Source organism: Tenrec ecaudatus, chromosome 8 (genome assembly GCF_050624435.1).
Source record: "Tenrec ecaudatus isolate mTenEca1 chromosome 8, mTenEca1.hap1, whole genome shotgun sequence".
Classification (NCBI taxonomy): domain Eukaryota; kingdom Metazoa; phylum Chordata; class Mammalia; order Afrosoricida; family Tenrecidae; genus Tenrec; species Tenrec ecaudatus.
This window is the reverse complement of record NC_134537.1, coordinates 143,589,720-143,605,238: the sequence shown is the minus strand read 5'-3', so window position 1 is coordinate 143,605,238 and position 15,519 is coordinate 143,589,720. Positions and strand designations below refer to the sequence as shown.

Here is a 15,519-nt window from a genome sequence, read left to right as displayed (position 1 = left end):
ATACTTTCCCCTTTTCCAGCTTTATCCAGAGAATCGGATCTTTGGGTTTCCTAAAGCTAATAATACAGTTTTAAGATGGAAAGCAATAGCCTAACTTTTACCTGGGACTCACAGAGGTAGCCAGCATCATTTCCTTTCTCGATACCAGTCTTTACCACCTAAAACACACAGAAAACACTGGTTCAGCACGGGAACAGACACAAAGAACTGAATGCAATCCTGAGGGTGGTCAGCCTCCTAAGGGTCTAGAATGGCATGAGGAAAAGAGAGGATTGAGGGCCCATTTGCTTAAATTGGGCTGAATTCTCCATCCGAGACCGCAGCTAGCTCTAGCACCCATGCGAGCAGAGGACAGAGAAAATCATCCAGCCAGGAACAGAACAAAGCTTCCGCAGCTCAAGCTCTTCCTCCCCCTCCCCCTTTGAATCCTGCTGTTTTGTCAGAGCAAGAGGACCATCCCTCCTCAAGCCCTTACCCCCCTCCCCAACTACTGCCAAAGCCGCTTAAAGGGCTCCTCCAGCTTCCAGCTGTCCTCCAGTGCAGGTGAGCCCCCACTCCCACTCCGCTCCGCCAGCTTGAACGGAATGAAGCAGCTCAGTGCTCTGTGCATGGCCCAGATGGCCAACAAAGAGCTACTGCTCTGTGAAAAGGGAAGGGACATGAACACGTGGGATTTGGGGACACAGACTCACATCGATGATTCTCAGAGGTGCAGGATAAAGGCCTTTGGTTTGTTTTTGTACTTTTTCTTCTACCTTTTTGTAAATCTGCTGCCTGACATATGGAATAGTCATGGCGTACGACATCAATTCTGTAAGGCAAAAGGGGTCACATCTTGGAAAGAGCTTTGCCTCTCTTGTCAGCTTGCTCTGTAAGCGCCTTTAAAATGTAAGCGGGAATTAATGGCTCTTTATGTTGCAAGATGCCCAAAGCACCTTTTTAAATATGGGTTAGTCAGCTGATAAATGTTTAAGTTGGGCGGGCTGATATATAAAACTGTCCAAAATAAAAAGTGTAAGAATAAAGAGAAACAAGTGGCCATCTAGCTGAGAAGCAACAAAGCCCACATGAAGAAGCACACCAGCCTGTGTGGTCATGAGGTGTCCATGGGATCAGGTATCAGGCATCCAAGACCCAGAACAAAATCATATCCAATGTGAATGGAGGTGGCAGGGGGAGGGTGTGGAGTGGAGACCCAAAGCCCATCTGTAGGCAACTGGACAGCCCCTCACAAAGAGTTATAAGGAAGAGATGAGCCAGTCAGGGTACAGTTTAGCACCGATGAAACATACGGTTTCTCTAATTCAGCGGTTCTCAACCTGTAGGCCGAGACCTCTTTGGGAGTTGAATGACCCTTTCACCGGGGTAACTCAATTCATAACAGTAGCAAAATTACAGTTATGAAGTAGCAATGAAAATAATTTTATAGTTTTGGGGTCACCACAACATGAGGAACTGTATGAAAGGGTTGCGGCATTAGGAGGATTGAGAACCACTGCTCTAGTGTCTTAATGCTTCCTTCCCCCCACTATCATGACCTCAATTCTACCTTACAAATCGGATTAGACCAGCGCATGCACACTGCTACAGATAAATGCCTGCAACACAGGGAATCCAGGATAGATAAACCCCTCAGGGCCAACAATGAGAGTATAGATACCAGGAGGATAAGGGGAAAATGGGGAGGGGGCGGGTATGAACATCAGAAAAGTGGGTGAAGGGTGACAGGATGATTTAAGATATGAAAATAATAATCGTTATTTTGAAAATAATAATCTATAACTTATCAAGGGTTCATGAGGGAGGGGGAAAAACGAGGAGCTGATATCCAGGGCTCAAGTAGAAAGAAAATGCTTTGAGAATGATGATGGCAACCTATGTACAAATGTGCTTGACACAATGGATGATTGTGTGGGTTATGATAAGAGATGTAAGAGTCCCAATAAAAGTAATAAAAAATATATAAATTAAGGAAAATGGTCTCAACTGAGCAGTGTAGGTCCGGCTCAAGCCCAGAGTGGACCCCCAAGGGATGGCTTTAAGGGCGTCAACCGTGGACTCATCGCCAGCTCATTTGGGGCCACAGCAAGTAAAATGAATCCCCAAAGAGACATTTTGTCTTTGTTCCTTAAAGACGACACTCACTTTCCATCAACCCCTTGTCCCTCTTTGGAGAAATCTTCTTATCAGCTAGTCCTTTGGCAAAATCAACTGCGACTTCCTCCAGGTACTCAATTGTCCGTTCCTCTGGAGGTTTTATTCCTGGTCCTATAGAAATGAACACAAAAGACTACAATGCCAATCAGGCTTAGATCAGTCCCTGGCAGGCAAAAACCCAGGCAGCCAAAGCAGGCGGCTCTAGCACTTACCTGCAGTACCTTTTCCATCTTAGACTGAGACTGACGGATAGCAGAACCATGAACTACGGGCCACAAACCAAAAAATGAAACTCACTGCCATTGGGTCAATGCCGATTCACCGGGACCAGATAGGGTAGGTAGAACTGCATTTCAAGACTGTAACTTTCCCGGAGTAGAAGGCCCTGCATTTCTCCCACGGGCCTAAAGAAGGGGATGAATACTGAACCAAGGTGCAGCAACAACATGCTGCAGGCAGAAAGCAAGGTCCTAAAAAAAGGATCTCAGCCAGCTTCCGCTTCTGAGAAGGTGTAGTACGCTTCATGAGGCCTGCAGGCACTCTGCAGAACTGGGGCGAAAACGAGTACATCACGATTCTAAAGACATTGAAATGCACTAAGGCTCCAGAGACCCGGAGGTGAACTAGTGACTGCTCCAAGGGTTACCTTGATTATAGATTTTAGCCGTCTGTTTATGATGCATCATGATGACCAAAAAAAGAGTGTTATATGTAGAATTCATTGAGTTTCTTGGACATGTGAGCTTGTAGTTTCCATCAAACTTTTGGCTATTGTTTGTTCAAATATTTTTGTTTCCTCTTTCTATTGGTCTAATCTCACATGTTACATCACTTGAAATTGTCCTCAAATAGACCCTTTTCTTTTTTTTGGAATTTCATCTAGAATATTTTCTATTACCATGTATTCAAAACTCACCAAGCAGCATATAATCTTTAGTGTATAAAATCTCTGCTACTAATCCAGTCCTGCGCAGTTTTCATTTTGGGTATGGGTTTTATCTTTAAAGTAACATTTGGTTCAGGGTTTTATCTTTAAAGTAACATTTGGTTCATTTTTTTATATCTTCAATTTCTCCTCACTGTGTTCCTGCTTTCATCTCCCTTCTTGACTATATGACACATACACGAAGCTTGCAATTCTATCATTCTCTGCCGTTTCTGATTCTGTCTCTAGCCATTGTTATTTCTCTTGATTATGGTATATTTTTATTGCTTGATTTTATAATTTTTTTTTTCTGTAGAAAAGCATTTATTCCATTAGAAGCACTTACAGTTAGTCACGGAAAGCAACAGGCCTGCTTGTGGAACAGGTCACCCAAAAGGGAAATGGTATCCTAATAGTGGTCAAAGACTAACGTTCTATTAAAAAACCCAACTCATCCAAGATTAATTTATTTTTAAAAACAAGTATCAGCTATCAATGCACTCTTCTCAACTTAACTGGACAGTCTACCTGTGGTATAACTGGCAGGTAAAAACATCTCCTTACAACTTGGTGGTCCCAAGTTACAAAAAAAAATCCAACAAAATGAAAACAACCATTTCACAGAAAGGAAAGAAAGAATATGCAATCCGTTTAAGAAATACACTAACAAACAAAAATACATGGGAAAAGAGAAACATGAATAGTTTTGACTTGACTGAAGGAATGGAAAGACTGGGCTACTGGGAAGAGGTGCATCACGGCAAGTCAGGCGTGAAGATTCTGGAGTAGGACTCTCGAGCACTGGAACCTCCCCTGCTTCCTGAGTAAACATGACACCTTGCAGTATTATAGTTCATGGCTCAGACACCCACCTCACTTGGCTCTATTCCTTACCCACTCTAGCCTTGACTTAAATGAGTCAGAAAAACTTGGGATCATAGCGTAAAGAAAAATAACCACATATCTATTTCCCCTTTCGGTGGCCACTTCAGACCTGGGTTTGTTTCTAGAAAATTCCTGAAGAAAATTTATTAGAAGTCTGTAGTTTTGCTAAATCAAGTCTCCCAGTTAACATTTAGAAAGCCCCCAGCTTGGGCTAAGAGCACTGCTGATGGTTCCTAAGAGGGGTAGCCAAACATTGTCTTTCATCTCAAAACCAGTGTTAAAAATCCATCTCTTGGTTGAGAGAAAAAGAGGGGAGCCTAAAAATCACAAGTACAGAACATTTAGGATCCACACTTCCTTCAGGGTCTTCATCATTATAAATGTTCTCTGCCATCTGCCACACTTGCATGATGTTATCTTCTGATACAGAACAAATCACCCAAGGTTCATTGGGATTCCAGAAGTCAGATATCTTGGCAGTGTGACCACCATGAATAAACAGCAACTCTGGTGGTCCATCTTCTGCATCTTCTGGGGACTGTTCCTCTCCAATTTTACTTAAGTCCCAGACATTCAGTCTGTGATCAGTACCACTGGAAGCCAAAGTGGTTTCATTGTGAGGCGACCACTGAACCTGGAATAGGAATGCAACTTGAGTTTCAGATTTCTTAGATCCCACAAAGCAACAGTCTTGTCAGCTGATCCTGTGGCAAGAATGAATTCACTATAAGGATTGAAAGAAAGGCAGTTCACTTCAGCAGTGTGAGCATCAATGGAGTGGCTTGGTTTGGAAGTATTGTTTGAACGAGTATCCCAGATTATCAGCAACCGACCCAAACCGAGACTCATGAAGTAGATGCCAGGAAACGTCTTCCACTACTGCAGTATGTCCAGTACAGATGGTTTTTGCATCCACCACCTTTCCTTCCTTTGGAACAGCACTGATGTCCCACAGGCAGATGGTATGGTCATCTGAAGCACTCAGCAGGTGCCCGCTGAGACTGGGGTTCCACGAAAGTCCATAGCCTTCCTTCTGATGTCCACGGAGACGCAAGTCTGGGTTAGAAGGATGTTTTGTGTAGTCAAAAACAAGAACATCACTGGATGGCGTCTTGGTGGCAATGATGCAAGGGTTCTGGGGCATGTAACGTGCCCGGTTTACTTCTCCTTCATGGTTGATCTTGATTTCTATTGCAATCTTGCCACTGACAGAGCCCAAACCTCCAAATTCTCCTTTCTCACTGTTGTAGTGCGAGGCATCAAACTGAGCGTTATCATTAGGGAGCTGCACACTGGCTATCACAAGGTGGTTTTGCTCATCGATGTATGTGTGCCCAAGACAAGCCGATGGATGCTGAAATCCTTCCCTTCTGGTCTGGTTACATCTGAAAGCCACTGTGCAGTTAGGCTGGGCCACTCCAGAGCATGGGTCATCACCAAATCGTAAAGAAAAGGGGTGTTCTTTTTCCATATTTTGTACTCCTCGTTAATCACGCGTTCTTCTACGGCGTCATCAAAGGCTGCTTCCTTGTCCGCCATGGTGGGCAGTCAGACTGGAGCGCTGGGAGGGAGCTGCGAGGAGAGCAGTGCGGGAGGGGCGGGGAGGCTCTGATTTTATAATTTTATTGGACATGCCCGAGTACTAGATTTTGTCCTATCCCTGTAGCTGTTCTGGACATGGCTCTGGACGGGGCCACTCTCCCTGTGGGTGCCCTGGATTCTCACAGGCGTGCTTAGGGCCGATCCAGCGCAGCCTTTACAGTCGGGAGCTACTTCTGTCCTACTGCCCTTCACACGGACCCAGGGTCTTTCCGGGGAACGGAAGCAGTGGCCAGCCCTGGTGTGTGCCCGCACCAAGCTTCATGTGGCTCTTTCCCAGCTGCTGGTGGGGTTTTCTCATGGCTGTGCAGGGGAACACCAGGCTGGAGCTCCAAGGGGCCTGTGTGGGTGTCCTGGGTCTTATATGCGGGGACTTCAAAAGAGTTTGTTGAAAAATGGAACAAAAAGATCATGGAAATTTCCCACGGGCCTTTGGAATCCCAGATGGTATTTACTTGCAGGCCCTCTTTGTAGAAGTACGTGTGTCCTACATGTGGTGGTACGTTGAGGCCTTCCACACTGACAGAGAACCCGACGAATGTCCTGGGAGGACTTCTCGCGTTTGATCCGCTTGAAACCATGACAAGCTCGGGTGGTTTCCCGCTTCCCCGGAGGTTCCCTTCTGCTTGAGCCACGTCCAGTTGTTAGCTTATACCCAAATCATTACGCTCCCAGGAAAGAAAAGGACCAGGGGTGGGAGGGAGAGTGGGAGTATACCACAAAAAAGATAGGTCTGATAGTGGTTATTTGCTTACGTGTTAGAATAATCACCCCTGAAGATCAAAAGAGCAGCATTTACCTAAGGACAGAGGGTTAGGGAAAGAAGACAAACGGAAACAGGGAAAAACACCAGGAAGTAGGACTCGCAATGGTACACTGAGAAGATTAAATGCATGAGTGCAAATGAAATGTTTATAAATCGCTGAATGTAAAACTTATGATCTGCCCTGTAAACTTTCACCTAAATCATAATAAAAAGTAAAAAAATAAAATTAAAATAAAACCCAAACCTACAAGGACATATTTTTACTATCCTATTAGAATGTCTGAAGTTAAAAAGATTGACATGGTGGTGCTGCTCCGGGTTAGGTGTTGGTCTGTGAACTGCAAGGTAGGTGTCTCAAACCTACCAGCTGCTCTGTGGGAGGAAGGTGAGGTCGTCGGCTCAGGTACAGATTTAGAGTTTTGACAACCCTGTGTACTTCAGAATCAACTGACTAGCAGTGGGTTTGGGTCTTAATTTTTATGGGGTCCATATTAAGCGGCTGGCAACTAGAACTCATCCATTGCTGTTTGGAAGGCAGAAGGATAGAACCACTTTGGGTTAAGTGAGGAAGTGTCCTCAGAGCTAAACGTGTATCTATCATATGGCCCAGATAATCCACTCTTTACTATTTACCCAATAGCAACGAAAAGTGGATATACGCCAAGTCTTGTACGGGAATGTCCATAGGAGCTCTATTGAGACTGGACACAGCTCAGCTGGTCTTCGTTTGGTGGACGGTGTGCCTATCTGTGCGATGGAGTAGGACTCAGCAACAAGAAGGGGCAACGCGTTGACACACACGACACTGTGGGTAAGACTGGAAAGCCGGTCCAAGGGAAGAAGCCAGAAGGGGCCCCACTGGAGATGTCCTGTGCAATGATTACAGTGCCGCTCACACAGCCATCCACACGGTCAAACCCTGAGCTGCACGTGTAATATGGATGGACTTCCTATTACGGACAGAATACCTCAGTGATGCTGATTTCTAAAACACTCGCACACTGGCTTCCTTGTGTAAGGAAAGGCAAAAATAGAAAACAAACAAACTCTGGAGAACAAGTTCTATTCTAGTTCTTAGGTTAGTTGCTTCACGTTTATTACATTACTAAAACAGACACAAAAACTGAAGGAGCGTTATGCATGATATAGGTACCTTAAGCATCAACAATAAAGACATTTCAATTCCATACTCTTGCTGTCCAAATTATCAGTAAAATACAAATTGAGGTGAAAGGAAAAGTGATTTAATACTAGCTAATTTGGAAAACTTCACTCCAGAATAATTTCAATATATCGAGTATTAAAGAAAGTACTCCTAAGAAAGTAAATACCTCTATAAACCTCCCTTTTGAGACAAGTTAGCACTTACCCAAGGGCTCCACCAATTGGTCAACTAGTCCCATTTTCTTTGCTCTGTCGGCCCGGATGTTTCTGCCAGTCAGCATCATGTCAAAAGCAGCAGGCATGCCCAGCTAGTAACACACACAGAGCAAAGGAATGGGAAAAAGAACATCTCAGTGTAAATAATTTAAAGGAGGAAAAAAAACCCAACCAGGTTTTTACGTTATTTATCAGTAAATTGGGTGTCTCAACTGCTAACCCAGAGACTGGATGTTCAAGTTCACAAGGGCCTTCTGGAAGAAAGGCCTGGAGGTTTTTAGGAAGTCAGTCACTGGAGACTCCGAGATGCAGTTCGACTCTGACACACACGGGGCAGCCACGAGCCACACTCAGCATGGCCAGCGGCGTGCCCGTCAAAAGTTACATGACAAACTGGCACACATTTAGATAACTTTGGAATTAGGAATCTCACGGCAATAATTTGGGTTTTGAGAGCAAAAAGCTTTCACTCTTTCAATTCATTGTCCAGGATTTCTATCTTAAGGGACCAATAAGTTAGGAACTGAATAGATGTTTTCTAAAATTGTATATTTATGTCATTCTTATGGTTTGTATAATATTTTACATTCCCATATTGACAGCAGTAGAGACTCTGAGAAACCTGATAGTTCTGAAAATGTCCAGACAGAAATTTAGGCTGGGGTTTCTCACATAGGGTACCAGAATAGCTTCAAGCAACATTCAAATGCCAATTCCAGTAAAGAACAACAACACCAGCAAGTGTTTTCCACGCTACTACAGAGACTTAGTCATTCATGCAATGAACCCTCCGGACATGTCTATGAATATCATACCTAGGCACGCACAAGTCTGAAAACTAACACCATAGGCCCTCCTATTTTCCTGTACTCGGTTCATATCAACTTCCCTCCAAAGAGTATTTCTGCTGAGTCTTGAGGAATTTATATCATTCAAAGTCATGCACTTTAGTGGGCTCTCAAATGTAATTAAGATTGCTCTACTGCCATGATAGTCAAGATTTGGGGTGGGCCTAGATTCTTAGTGGCTTGGCAATTAAGACATAATAACCCTGGATGATGTGATCCAACACAATATAATCACCTCAATGATGGGATCTGCTATGAGCAGCCAATTAGTTGTAAGAAGATTAGGGTAGGGTGCTGACTCACATTATAGGCCTGACCCAATCAACTGAAAGGAAGTTTGTTTAGGGGTGTGGCCTGCTTCCAATCTAAGTGGACACTCTGGAAAAGCTTGCTTGTTTTTTTGGGGGCCCAGACATCTGACTCATCCTCTGACATCTGGTTCTTTGGACTTGAGCTCTAAGGCCTGCTGATCCTAGGAGACTGTCTACTTTGTCTTCAGTCTCTCTTCTATAGCCAGAAGACTGCCAGTTGACCTGCTGATCTTGGATCATCAACCCCTGCCTCTATGCAAGGTCAAGAGAAGCCTTCAATCCGACATTTGATTCATGGGCTTGGACTTGTCTACCTTCACAACCGTGTGAGCATTTCTTTGCTATAAACTTCTCTTTGTATGTATATAAGCTTCAGCATCCAAGTCTGCTTTTTCCTTCTCTTTTAAGAATGGAAAAGTCTGAGGGACCTCTTTTGGTTCTATAGGGTGGGATACAGAAAGGTTTTTCCCTGGCTTGTCCCCCCATAAATATGCCAAACCTAAGACCACATGGCCATTGACTACACATGTGGAGTCAACTGCTTAGAGGTTATCTCCCTGCGGGTTCTCAGCCATCTGGAGCAGTCAGGCCCTACTGTTCACCCCACCCCCGGTGGGGCTCACTCCCTGCTGACAAGGACAATGATTGCTCCCCTGAAGGAGAGCCCAAAGACAAGGTCAAGCCAACTCAAAGAGGACCAAGGTGATGCTGCCACCTTTAATCTAGAGCCCGCCCACCTTGTCACATGTGTGCCCCTAGTGCTTCTCCTTCCTATTGCGTGCACACCCCCAGCTCGCCCCCTTCTATTGCATGTATACCTATGGTACAACCCTTCACGTCACGGATGTAATCAGGGAGGCTTGCACGTCCCCGAAAATGTATACAAGCCGCAATGAGAAATATATTCTCATTCTCTATGAGGACCTGTCTCCCGGGATCATGGCTGTCTCCCAGAGGGGAGCACTCGCATGCTCTATCTTGTCTGATGTCTCTTTAATTTTACCCCTCAATTACACAACCGGCCCTTGGACCTGTTCGATTGTGGGGGCTGGTACCTCACACTGTGGAATACAACAATGAGATTCAAACCATGCAATGGAGGGAAAGAAAGGTCTACTATATACTCTACATGAAATATGACCCATGAATATGAAAACACAAAACAAACAGTGAAGATGGCATTGCAGACTATGAGCTCTGAAAGGCCAAGACATACACTTTACTTACCTATATTTTTCTTCGGCATCTAAAAAAGGGCTTTGATCAGTAATTTGTAGAAGTAAAAAACCAAACCAAAACAAATGCATACCAGGGCTAGAAGTATACCATTAATTTTCCATAGTCACATATTATTTGGCTTCCATAGTCTACAACAAAGACCCATAGTATGTGTTTTTGCATAAGATGAAACAGACCTAAAGAAGCACAGAGGTACAGAAGTTTCAAAGTTCACAGACGGCCTTAAGCTTACCATTTTGGGGAGCCTTTGTGTGCCTCCTGCTCCCGGTAATATTCCCAGCAGGACTTCAGGGGCGCCTAATACTGTTTTTCTGTCTTTTGTTGCTATTCTGTATTGGCATGCAATGGCAAGCTTCAAACAAATAAGAGAAAATTAGAATGCTAGAAAATGTAGCTTTCTTCCCTGTAAATTTTACTTATTGTGTCATTATTGATAATACACACAGCGAACATACACCAACCCAACAGTTTCTGCGTGTACAATCTAGGGACATTGGTGATATTTTGGAAGTTGTTCAGTCATTGTCAGCCTCCTTTTCTGAGTTGTTCCTCCCTTACTAACTGTTTAAAAACACTTCTATGGACTTATAACTCATGTACTTTACAGTTCAGTGGTTTAAACATATTAAAGAGTTGTGCAACATCCCTTATTAAACTATTTGCCCCTTAAGGTTTCTGTCGAATCTTTTGACGACTTGCTGTTATTAATGGGATCCCATAGAAATAGTTCTTCAAAGAGCATAATGCTCAAGACAGATCATTTCTTAACCGGTGAACTTGAACTACTAACTGGGTTCAGGCTTAAAGATGAAAGATGTCTGGTTTAAGGTTTAAAGGGTGACAGTTTCAGGCATTCGTCTAACCTCCATGGCCACAGAGGGTTTGGGATCCATGAGAATTTGAAATTCTGTTCTGTACTTTCCCCCCTTGGATTAAGATCCGGCTGTGGAATCTTTGATCACAATGTTCAGTGATGGTAGCTGAGCACCACCCAGTGCCTCTGGTCTCTCAGCACGGGAGGCCGTTGTTCATGGGGGCACTTAGTCACACATCCCAAATCCCATTCCTGTTCCTGACTCTCCTTTATCTGCTGCTTCAGGCAAATAGAGACCAAGTTTTGAGCCTTAGATGGCAGCTTGCAACTTTTAAAGAGCCCAAGCAACGAACTAGGAGTTGGAACAGAAGCACTAAACTTGTTAGTAGGCCAAATATCCAGATTGTCTCATGAAACCATGAGCCCTAGTCCTGCGTACCCCGAAACCAAAGTCCAATGGTATTTGATTGCCCATAAGTGGCCCTCGCTCTTGTTATTGTAGTAGGAAATATGGCACATAACTTTCCCCTTCAATGTTTCAGAGACGTGGAACTTACTGACCGCAATTACAGCACTCGGTCAGACAGCCCTCTTGTGAACCACTGCAATTTTAGAAAATGCAGCTGTATAATACTACAGTAGTGTCTATGAAGGTGTCAAGATTACTTACAAAGCAGGAAAATGCCCACAGAGTCAATGGGAATTCTTCAGGCTGGTGTTTGGTGCCTTCTGTAATTTATCTTAGCAGACTTAGTTCATACTTTCTCCCTACTAATCTTAACCTGTTTCGGTTGTTCCTCTACTTGAAAGCTATGGAAGCTCTGGAAAGAAACACACAGTTTGATCTGGACCTCATGTTAAGTAGTTTTGTTTGTAGGCTCCTTTCCAACTAGGTGAGAGGACTTGTGGCAGTCTCATAGGCTCTGTTTATCCCTGCCTTTGCTTACAACATGTCAAATGTGAAAGGCTTTCTCCATTACTCTCTAATTACTCAACTCTGCTCATCTTTTAAGGCCAGGCTCAGATTTCCTTAAATAATATATGTGACCATGTCTAGCACAGAGCCCAGCACATGACAGATGAAGGCTCAGTAAACGTCATTTTCCCTTTCCTCCTTCCTTCCTCCATGTTCCAGTCTTACATGATCTCTCATCTTCTCTGCTCCCAGAGCGCTTCACAAACATGGGCCCTCCCGTGGGTCTCAACTACACCAAACAGCTCCCGGCCACGGCGGACACTTTGGAATCTCTGCCTTCCAAAACCGAACCAGGTTTTTAGAACGGAAAGGAACCTTCAAGGTCTAGCTCACGCCTTGGTTACATTGTTAGTTATTGACAGGATAAGGGTGATGACCAGAAGGAACGATGATTCTGTCCCTGCTGGTGACTCAGTGACTGCAACAGCCATACCTCAAGTCCTCCTCCCAAGCAGGACCCACTGATGGCAGCTACAATGGGCTTTGGGGACTTCTCAAGCTTCTCAAACATTCTCTGTCCTTCCTGTGATATCTGCGAAACTTCTTGAGCGGTCTTACAAGAGGCCAACATGCTGCAATGTCCATGGAAAAAAACGAGGGAAACAGACACACACACAAACAAAACAAAGATGAAGCTAGATTGTCTACTTTGCTCACGATCCTACATCCACTGCATGTAGCGAACCCTGTGAGAACCAGAACTGCTGTCAGTACAAACCTGTCAGGGACAGAAACCTCCAGTGGCGTCCACTCAAGCGAGTGAGGGGAGTGGTAAGGCCGCACTGTCAACGGCAGAAACCTTGTGGGCCCGGAGGACCCAAGCAGTCCTAGTGCATTTAGCCCTCACAGGTTTCACTGTACTTCCCTGTCAAATGCAGATTTTTCAGATGCACTGAGGGTGATATTAGCTTAAGATGAATAAGCACGAGTATCAGCAGCATCGCCCTTTTTTGAAGCAATTCAATTTCTGGGCCCAAGGGGCATGGAACTGAGTTTTCAATAATTTATTTGTGCTTCTATAATAAAGCTCTGTAGGGGAGACAACCATGTTTTCACTATCAGAGTAAGCGTTTTCACTACCACAGAAAGATCAGCTTAAGCAGCAAGCAAAACGATAGGAAAAAATAATGGCTTTCGAGTTGTTTGGAGGGATCTAGACCCTTTAAATAAATCCCTAATAATTAAAAAGATGGTATGCAGTTCAAAGAGTCTCAAAATCCAAATCAAAACTCACTGCCATTGAATCAATTCCGACTCACAGGCGGCCCAATAGGACAGGGAAGAACTGTCCCTGTGGGTTTCCGAGACAGTGGAAATAGAAAGCCTCACCTTTCTCCCTTTCGGTGAGAGTCCAATGGGTTCCTTAGAGGTGTACTCAATGTCCTTTAATACCAGTCTCTTCATCTGCTGTCGACTGGGTTTCTAAACATTCTAAGCTTTGGGCTTGGTGCCTTTGCACTTTATGCACTGGTGGTTTACTCAGTGAGCATGCATTTTCCTGCGGATAAAAGGCAGCTGCTGCTACCTTTAGTGTCCAGCTAGGCTCACACACCGTAGATTCTCAAGAATAAGCCGAGCGGCTATCAACCGAGGCACCTAATGTTCCCACAAAACTGCAGTAAAAACGTGCTGAAAACCTCGGCTTATACACGAGTCTATGGTATATGAGTTATGAGAATGAGCACATGTTTTTCCTGCTGTTAAAACAAACACAAAAACCCATTCAATAAGCAATATTCATTAATTTCAAGTGATTATAGGCACACAATGTGGAGCAGAGTTAGCAAAATACAAACATCTTACATACAAATTCCTAAGCTTATAAAGGCCTTAAAAATTAATGGAAAAGTAAAATGAAAATCTCCCATGAGTGCAAAGAAAATCCTCATATTACAAATACCCATATTTGACAGAACTAACCTATGAAACTAATCATGGGATATTTCCCCCTCTACACGCTTAACATAGATAGACAAATCCCTGAAGCAGTGGCCAGTTGAAAGGGAGAAAGAAAGCAGGTACTGCCTGGCACAGGTTCCTGGACCATCCCCTCGGTCCGACCACTCATGACACTTCCTGTGAAATCGCATGCTCCTTCTAAACCAACTCGATGCATTTATACCCATAAACAATGAAACACATGACTTCACACGAGGTGATAGACTGTATGAACTATTCTGCAACTTACTTAAAAAACAAACAAAAAAACCTTAACATAATGTTTTGAGATCCAACATGGTGGATCTAGTTAATTCAACTGTTTTGAAACATTTTACCATGTGACTATTTTACATGTTATTTATCCATTTCCTTACTGATTTTCAGCTAGTTTGAAATGTCATTCTTTTAAACAATACTGGATGAATAGCCTCCCACAGTCCTAATGAACAAAGGCTCCCCTTGTGCATGAAGCTGAAGCTGAAAAAAGCACTGCTGGGTCACACCACACATGCATTTAAACATGCTAATAAGTACTACCAAACTGCTCCGAACACATGACATTTTCAGATTTTTAAATCCTTGCTGTTCTAATGAGTTAATAAGGACTCATGTCAGTTTTAATCATAAAGTATTTAAAATTTTTTCAATTATTCTCATCAAACTCTTTCTTGAGCTTCTTTCATATTCTTTCAGGAAGGGCTAATTGTCGCACTAAGCCTATCAATCTTACTGTATTCAAAAGGATAATTTAAGGGAAATCATTCAGGAGATATATTTCTATCTTCTTTCAAAAGGCAGCATTATTAAGCTCAAGAAACACATGATTAATGAAGACAAAAGGTGAGTGAAACTTCCTAGCACTTACTTGACATCCGCACCTGCAATGAAGCAGCCAGGCTTGGAGGAGATAAGGACGGCACTTCTGATGTGATCGCTAGCCCAGATTTCATTCATCACTTCTACAAACTCTGTCTGTAGTTCCCTATTCAGTGTATTTACCTGCCAAAGGAAGTGCATAGAACCTGAGAATTGAAACTCCAAGTGCCAGATGTGCATCTCACCATTGAAAGTCATTTTGATGGTAGGAAATATGTTTATCCAGCAGAAATACATTATTCAAAGCAAAGAACTCTAAAAACCAAGCTCACTGCCATCAAGTCGATTCTGACTCATAGTGACCCTATAGGACAGGGTAGAAGTGCCCCTGGAGGTTTTCAAGACTGTCACTCTTTACAGGAGCACAAAACCTCATCTGTCTCCTGCCGAGCTGGCTCATGGTTCGAACAGTCAGCTTGTGGTAACAGCCCACTTGTAACCCACTCTAAAACAAGGGCTCCATTAAAAAGAAAGAGGCAGAAACTGCCCTCTAGCCCCGAACCCTTTGTGGCAGTTACATAATCTGGTGTCAACTGGAGACTATTAAGAGTGAAGGGGTGGAGTCTAGCCTGTCAATCAGGTCACAGCTTGATGACCTCATTTGGAGGCATGATGGAGATAAATAGCTCACTGGAGGCCAGGCACACATTCTCTGCTACATGTTCCTGTTGACAAGCCAAATGGAGCTGATGGAGCCAGAGCCCTGGAGCTGCAGAAGCCACGCAGAGACCCCTGCCAGCACTGAGATGCTTCTACCGCTACCGGATCCACAAGACTTTTCACCCACTGGCCTGTGATCTTC

At 43.8% G+C, this 15,519-nt stretch overlaps 1 protein-coding gene and 1 pseudogene across 1 annotated transcript in view; both read right to left on the bottom strand.

The window, feature by feature from the left end:
• The window catches only part of HADHA (hydroxyacyl-CoA dehydrogenase trifunctional multienzyme complex subunit alpha), a 47,965-nt gene that overhangs the window by 12,687 nt on the left and 19,759 nt on the right, over positions 1-15,519 (bottom strand). The window contains exons 4-10 of the mRNA XM_075557000.1: positions 14,707-14,840; positions 12,334-12,472; positions 10,343-10,462; positions 7,702-7,804; positions 2,146-2,268; positions 693-811; positions 102-158 (exon numbers count right to left, since the gene is read on the bottom strand). Of these exons, the coding sequence (XP_075413115.1) occupies positions 102-158; positions 693-811; positions 2,146-2,268; positions 7,702-7,804; positions 10,343-10,462; positions 12,334-12,472; positions 14,707-14,840 (795 nt within the window). The remainder of the gene's footprint in view (positions 1-101; positions 159-692; positions 812-2,145; positions 2,269-7,701; positions 7,805-10,342; positions 10,463-12,333; positions 12,473-14,706; positions 14,841-15,519) is intronic.
• Positions 2,294-6,427, bottom strand: LOC142455270 (histone-binding protein RBBP4 pseudogene; annotated as a pseudogene).